Source organism: Cervus elaphus, chromosome 11, assembly GCF_910594005.1.
Source record: "Cervus elaphus chromosome 11, mCerEla1.1, whole genome shotgun sequence".
In the NCBI taxonomy this organism is placed as follows: domain Eukaryota; kingdom Metazoa; phylum Chordata; class Mammalia; order Artiodactyla; family Cervidae; genus Cervus; species Cervus elaphus.
This window is the reverse complement of record NC_057825.1, coordinates 101,844,314-101,851,590: the sequence shown is the minus strand read 5'-3', so window position 1 is coordinate 101,851,590 and position 7,277 is coordinate 101,844,314. Positions and strand designations below refer to the sequence as shown.

General features: G+C 56.6%; 1 protein-coding gene across 1 annotated transcript; it reads right to left on the bottom strand.

The window, feature by feature from the left end:
- Positions 1 to 3,217: 3,217 nt before the first annotated feature.
- On the bottom strand, positions 3,218 to 6,897 carry LOC122702858 (putative speedy protein-like protein 3). Its single transcript, XM_043916762.1, has 6 exons — positions 6,827 to 6,897; positions 4,704 to 4,762; positions 4,281 to 4,366; positions 3,716 to 3,890; positions 3,516 to 3,614; positions 3,218 to 3,257 (listed from the first exon to the last, which is right to left on the bottom strand). The coding sequence occupies exons 1-5, from the start codon at positions 6,888 to 6,890 to the stop codon at positions 3,555 to 3,557; spliced, it is 444 nt and encodes a 147-aa protein (XP_043772697.1). The 5' UTR covers positions 6,891 to 6,897; the 3' UTR covers positions 3,218 to 3,257; positions 3,516 to 3,554.
- Positions 6,898 to 7,277: the final 380 nt, after the last annotated feature.

Below are 7,277 nucleotides of genomic sequence, written 5' to 3'. Positions count from 1 at the left end.
GTGAGCTCCTGATTCCCCCTGCTGTCCCTCCAGTGCTCAGGTGTGGTCGCCGCCTCGTCTCTGCAGTCAGGGGCGCTGTCTCGGTTCTCAGGTGTAGTGCCGGGCTCTGTGGACCGTGCACACTCAGAACCCAGACATGCTGGGATCCTGGCCCGGCACGTCATGCTCCTGGGGGACTTGTCGCAGGGACAGTGCTGGAAGCTGCTTAAGGCCACTCGTGTTTCTTCCATTTGTGGTATTCATGTGCGTATCTGTCACTTGGCAGGAATGTTTTCTTTCTGCTCACTGTAGCCTTTCAGAGGGTAACCAGGTATTTTGGGTAAATGTGTAGAGCTCTGGAGTAGAAGGCAGAATCCTGAGCAGGTCCACCATCGTCAGCAGCCGTGAGGTCTAGGTGAGCGAGCCCCAGCCCTCGGGGTGGAATCTGCAGACCCCCGGGGGGGCCTGCGTGTGCTGTGTGTCCCTTCCCTCCAGACTCCAGCCTGTGGGCCCCGCCCGTGCCCTGAGCGGTGCCTGGGTGTCAGCTGGGCATCTTCACCCCCTCCTCCTCGCTCCTCAGCCTCCACCCACATTTCCCAGGGGGCCAGCTAAGAAGAGTGCCCCTGGAGGTGGCAGCGGGAGGTGCCGAGCGCGGCCTGCAGGAGGGAGAGGAGGCGAAGCTGCTGCAGGGGGACCTGCGGGCAGAGGGTGCAGGGCGTTCATGCCAGCTCTGTGTGGCACCCTGCCCTGGGGCTTCTGCTTCCCTGTATCAGCACCCTTTCTGCTTCGGCTCCTGAGCAAACCCTGTGATGCTATGTGGGATGTAATGACCCAGGTGCAAACACAGCCTGTCCAGGGTGCCTGCCACTCGGCTCCCCTGGGCTTTGCCACCCTGCTCCTTGGCAGTCTCCCCTGAGTTCCCAGTGCTGTTCAGTTGCTGTTGCCGTGATCAGGCCCAGCTATTCTCTGAAGCCCACACGTTTCTTTGCGATCCTGTCATCCCTGTACCAGCTCTGGTGATGGCACCATTCTGCACTGCAGCGGCAGTGACCTCCAGGAGGCCTTGGGTTCCCTCCCATGTGCCACGGGGACCTTTTAGCTGAGCTCCTGGAGTGTTTGGGGGTTGGCCCCATTTGAATCTGGCTTCCCAGGACTGAATTCACAGGAGGGTGGGTGGGGACATGGCGTGGCCTGTTGTCCAGTCCTGTCGATTCTGGGTTTGCCCCTCAGTGGCCACCCTTGGGAGAGAGCCGCCCCTTAGCCCAGCTGCTTCCACCTTGGCCTTCCGGGGAAGCACTGACTGGGTGTCGCAGGCTGGAAGTACTGTGGTCCTTTGCTTCTGGAAGGTTCGAAGACGCGAAGAAAATGCTAAACCTTCATGAAATAGCATTGAACAACAATTGTATTGCTTCCTGAAAGGAGTTGGCTTTTTACAAGACCAACTGTTCTAACACTTGACTGTGAGGTTCCTGGGAACCTTAGCAGAAATTTCTTGGCAAAATTAGATATTTTCATGGGAAAGAAAGATGACGAGCTCAACAGTTTCTGTCTGGCAGTTACCCAATAATGCTGTGTAGCAGCTGCTCAGTAATGAAACTTTGTACCTAAAGGGGCTACACATATGAGAGAAAGTGAGAGTTGCTCAGTCATGTCCAACTCTTTGCAGCCATGTGGACTGTAGCCCGCCAGGCTCCTCGTCCATAGGGTTTCCCTGGCAAGAATACTTCAGTGGGCTGCCATTTCCTTCTCCAGGGGAATCTTCCCGACCCAGGTACTGAGCCCTTGTCTCCTGCATTGGCAGAAGGGCTCTTCACTGCTGAGACCCCCTTCTGTTCCCGCTCTGTGTCAGCCTCGGATCCACCCGCCCGTGCGCTCCGCATCTGCCCTCCGTCCTTCAGCTGGAGTGTCCCGTCTCGCCGGGTGAGGCCGCTCTCCGGCAGGTGGCTTCGGGTGTCCTCGCTTGTCCGCCTCTTTGCTCCTGTGTTTCTCTCCTGCCACCTCCACCTCTTCTCCTCGTCACCTGCTCGTTTCTTTGGGCTCTTCAGGTTCTTCCTGGCGGTGCAGGCCTCCTGCTGCACTTTCTGGCCCTTCTCCCTCTGCCCGCCCTCGGTCTCCGTGGAGGCGCCTGCTCCGGTCTCGGCTCCCTTGGGGGCCCCTTCGTGTTACCGCGCGGCCCTTCCAGGGCCCTCGGGCTCAGGGCCTTGTTGGCCGACACCCACTGGGAGGCCAGGGGCCATCGCACCACTGGCTGGTTTGGTCCCGCAGGTTCAGTAAACAATGCTCCGTAGGCCTGCGGAGGGATGGAGGCCCATCCAGTGATTTCCGTCTGTCTGAGGCTGCCCGGGGCCTGGGGAGGAGGCCCCCCCGGGGGGAGGAGAGAGTGTGGGGAGGAGAGAGTGGTGGGTGGGTGGCAGGCCCCCTAGTGAGGAGGCTGTCAGGACCGCAGCTCCAAGTGCGCAGACCAAGGCCTCTGGGAGAATCAGCGTCACCCTCGTCGTTTTTATGATGGCCAGATCCAAGAGGGGCCCCAGTGACTGCTGTTCTTTTTTTTAGTATTGTGGTAAAAATGCTGTTTTCTTTGGAATTTGAGACTCCTGATATGTACGGTAGGAGTATGGGTCCTGACATATTCTTGGTTGTCAGATAAAACACTGAGGCTGAATGGGACTTGATACCAAACTCGATTTATCTCAGAACACACCCGCCCTGCTCTCGTCTCTCTTTTTTTTCTCCTGGGATCAGAGTGTGCCCCATCCTGCCCTGCAGTGAGACAGAGGGGCTCAGCTCACACGATTGTTCCAGCCCAGGCGGAGGGTTCCTCATGCCTTTCATGGAAGGTCTCCCTTCACTTAAAGTAAATCCACACATAAAAACGAAATTGAAGGCAAAGGAAACAAATACTGAGGAGTGTGATGCTTGTCAGGCGCTGAGTCTCCGCACCTGTCCTCTGTCAGTTCCACATGTGTGCTGCTTTATTTTCCAGTGAGCTTATTTGTTCAGAGACCAGAGAGCTCTAGGAGCTCCTTCCATCCTTGTGAGGCTAGACCCTGCCACATCCTTCAGGGACCCAGCCCAGGGAGCACAGCACACAGAACTTTCGATGACATGCTGGAATTAATCTTTCTCTTTTTTTTCCCCCCAAGAGCCACCAGGGTAATAGCTCCTTTCCAGAAAGGATGACGTCAGTGTTTTTCATGTATTTATATTTAAAAATTTCAACTCAGATCAAAACCCTGCAGACGTTTTCATGACTTAGATCAGAATTTTCAAGAGTTTTCCTAAAAAAAAAAAAAGATTGATATGCAAATTGGGACCTTGTACAGCATAGTTCATGATTCTGTAATGGAATCCGTTGGGAGAATTTTAATATAAACACAGTAATTACTTTCTGTACCCTGGGAGTTCTCAGAGCGCTTACTAGGCTAATCATGCAGCCAGGGACGCAGTGGCACTTCCTCCCTGTGCCCACCAGCCCGGGAGGTGACTGCAAGGGCATGGGGGGTGGCATTGTCCCCACCAGGAAGCCTGGTACTCACTTGGACCAGCTGCACTCCCCACTCCGTTTCCGTGGGAACCTAGGGGGCGCACTGGCGCGCCCGACTCCAGACCCAGTGATGTGGGTTCTGAGCCTGGATCTAAAAGGGAAGCACAGCAGGGTAAGCCCCCCGAAGAAGGACCCAGTACCCCCCCCCCCCCACCTCTGGGGTGTGGCCCGCAGCCCTCATCCCAGACAGACCTCCTCACACAGCTCGGGGGTGACCCAGGCTCGGTGCCCCATTGCATGGAAGAATTCCACCTTCAACTTGAGGAACTCCTTGTAGAGGTCTGGCCAGTGCTCCCTGCCCAGCAGGAACTGGAAGATGCTCCGCTTGGACATGGGGTTGTCTTCCTCCATGTCGGAGGCAATGTAGCTACCACCAGGAAAGAGGGCAGGCTGGACTTGGCCCCGCGAGGACCCCCAGCCTCAGGGCAAGGGGGGCAGTGGGGAGGCTGCCGAGGTCACCCCGCAGGAGCCAGTGTCCAGGACAGAGTACCCAGGCCTGGGTCCAGGGGAGCCCCGCCGGCTGGGGCACCTGGATGCAGACCACTCGGCACTACGCCTGTCTGGCCCAGGGCGCAGCTCTGCCTGCCGTCGTTCCCCCGGGGCGTCCCACCTGGGGTCAGTCGGTCTTCGGGCAGCGCGCGGTGTCTCCTGGCTGCATCCCTTACCCCAGGATCTGACTGGTTGCCTCCCCCTCCTCTGACCCTGTGACCCCTTGAAGGCCTTGGACCACCACTGGGGGCCCCCGGGCAGTGCTCACAGGGCCAGGAAGAAGTGGATCCTGTTGTAGAGGTGACCGGGCAGCCCCACGCGGCCGAAGTACTCCACCACCATGGACAGCAGGTACTGCGTGGAGACAGGGCGGTGGGGCGGGGGCCAGGGCTGGGCGGCAGGAGGGCGCTCTGAATGCGCCGTGTGCCCCGCCCCCGTCCAGGTGGGAGAGCCTCCCGGGGGGCCTTGCTGGGGGGCTCCTGGCCCTGTGACACGTGGAGACGAGGCGACAACGGGAGGCCGGGAGGAGATGCTCAGCGCCGGCGCAGGGCACTGCGTTTGTCCTGCCCTCCTTGCTGGCCCAGGGGTGGGTCTCTCCAGGGCTTCTGCCCAGGCTGACGCCTTGTCCTCTGTCCCTGCCCCCATGGGGTGGTGACCCTGCAGTCCCTCCTCATGTTAGTGCTGTGAGTACCTTGTCAGACACCTTCAGGAAAATGTCAGCTTCCAAGAAGCTCTGGATAACGGGATCCTCTGCAAAGGAAGGGAGATCTCGTGAGGGCCTGGGAGCACCGAGTCTGGGGCTGTGGGATTTCAGCTCACAGGGAGGAGGAGGACAGGAAACCTCTCTGCCTTCCTCTGTTTCAGGGAGTGCAGGCAACTCTCTTCCCCACTGGGAGGCTCAGAGCTTTAACAAGAGTGACAAAGCTGTTTTTTCCATTGACACAGGGAGACTGGGTCTCAGCCTCGGAGTTTGCTGCTGTTCTTTAATCTCCAACACATGGGAGTTGATAAGTGTGCTACACGAAGAGATACGAACCTGGTTCTCAAAGTTTTAACATAGTATTCCTGGAGCCAAAGCTTGGATGTGGCCTTGGGCCTCTGGGCACCACATTCCTTGTCACTTCATCACACTGTGCAAGGCTGTCCTGCCCCATCTGATGGCCAAGCACCCCGTGTGGGTGGTGGGGCGTTCATACCCACCCCCAAGCTGGGGTGGGGGGTGCTGGGCATACTGCCCTCTTTCTCCTGGGTTCTGCCACTTCCTGCAGATAATAACCTGGCCTCACCTGCCCCCAGCAGGCTCATGGGGGGGCTACAGTTGTCGTCCCTTGGAGGTCACCATTTTCCAGTGGTGACCTGAGAATATCAGATCCTCCTTGTTCTTCACTCCTTACCCTGGACAATGAGATTTGTGCAGATGGGAGAATGGAGGGATCATGGATCATTTTGCCCTCCCTGACACAGGGAGCAGCCAAAAGCCTGGCTCCCAGCTCTGTGATGATGAAAATGGTCTAGATCTTTCTATCCAGCGTGGTGGCTGTTAGGACTTCCCTGGTGGTGTAGCGGATAGGAATCTGCCTGCCGATGCAGGGGACATGAGTCTGACCCCTGGTCTGGGAGGGCGGATTCCACATGCTGTGAGGCAACTAAGCCCATGTGCTGCAACTACTGAAGCCTGGGCACCGGGCCTGTGCTCTGCAACAAGAGAAGCCCCCGCAGTGAGAAGCCTGCTCATAGAAACTGCAAAAAGCCTGAATGCAGCAGTGAACACCCAGTGAAGCAAAAAAAAAAAAAAGGTAGTGTTAGCCATATGTGGCTACTGAGCATATGCAATGTGGCTGGTGAGAACCAGGAACTGAGTTTCAGAAGTTTAAATTAAATTTCAGTGTGAAACCTGAGTAACTGCATGCAACTAGTGGACAGTGTCATTTCTGCCTCATCCCCGACCTGCCGCACTGGAGCCTGCCTCAGGTCGTGACGTCACCTCTGCAGACCTTCCCGGAGCATCTGTGCCGCAAAGCTCCCACTCTTGTCCACAGCCCACCTCTAGGTGCCATTGTGCTGTGTCCCTTCAGTTCTGTCCAACTCTTTGCAACGCTATGGACTAGCCCGCCAGGCTCCTCTGTCCATGGGATTCTCCAGGCAAGAGTACTGGAGTGGGTTGCCATGCCCTCCTCCAGGGGATCTTCCCAACCCAGGGTTTGAACCTGAATCTCTTATGCCTCCTGCGTTGGCAGATAGGTTCTTTACCACTAGTGCCACCTGGGAAGCCCCTAGGTGTCATTGATGTTGTTGATCTTTTCTGAGTCAACTCTTTGCATCAGGTGGCCAAAGTCCTGGAGCTTCAGCATCAGTCCTGCCAATGAATATTCAGGTGTCATTACCTTTCCAGAATTTTCCTTCTCTGCATTTGTCACTGGCAAATTACTTACTTTTGTAATTATTCTGGGCCTTCTCCCACTTTGACCATCAAGACAGCAAAATCTAGTTGGTCCTTTCATCACTGATCTCTGAAACCTTAACTGGATGGAATAAATATGGGCAGGGAATTTCCCCCTTGCTTTGTCCTAAAATGTCTTGATCATTGAACATAGCCATGAGTCTCTTTTTCCCTTCTCCCTCCAAGAGCTTGTCTCAGAGGAAAACCCATCAACACCACAGCAGAACCAGAACATGAAAGCCTGGTGGTCTGTCTCTGCACCACTGGGACACCTCACAGCTCCAAGCCCCAGGGGGGTCTCGGCCACGATCCCTGAGCCCCTGGCATCCTTGGTGTGGAAGAGACCTGACCCTCCACTGGCTCAGAACACACACCCAGAAGTCGGTAGAAGGCTTCTTGGTCTTCTGGACGATAGCTAGGTCTTCTCCTCTTGTTCATCCTGAGTTTTGTTCCCTCGACGTGATTGACAGTCCATATGTTCCTCCTCTGCTCCCTCTTACTCCAGGACTTCAACTCGGAGACAGCGTCTGAGGCGCTGGGGTGGGAGGCCAGGGAGCTGCTCTTGTGGGCTGCTGCAGGAACAAGACGTGTGAGTGAGGACCCGACCCCCCTGGGAGGTCCTGAATCCGTCCTTTTAGCTCACCCTGAAGACTGGACCCTGCCACCGAAGACCCACCGTGAGGGCCGGATGGCAGGGGTTACTAAGCAGTAACGACGCCTCGTGCAGGGGTAGGGAAGCCAAGGACACATACCTGCCTTGACACCCGTTAGTTTCTTCCTCTTGCGGCCTCTCATCTTCCTTGTTCTCTGCTCAGGACCAGCCTC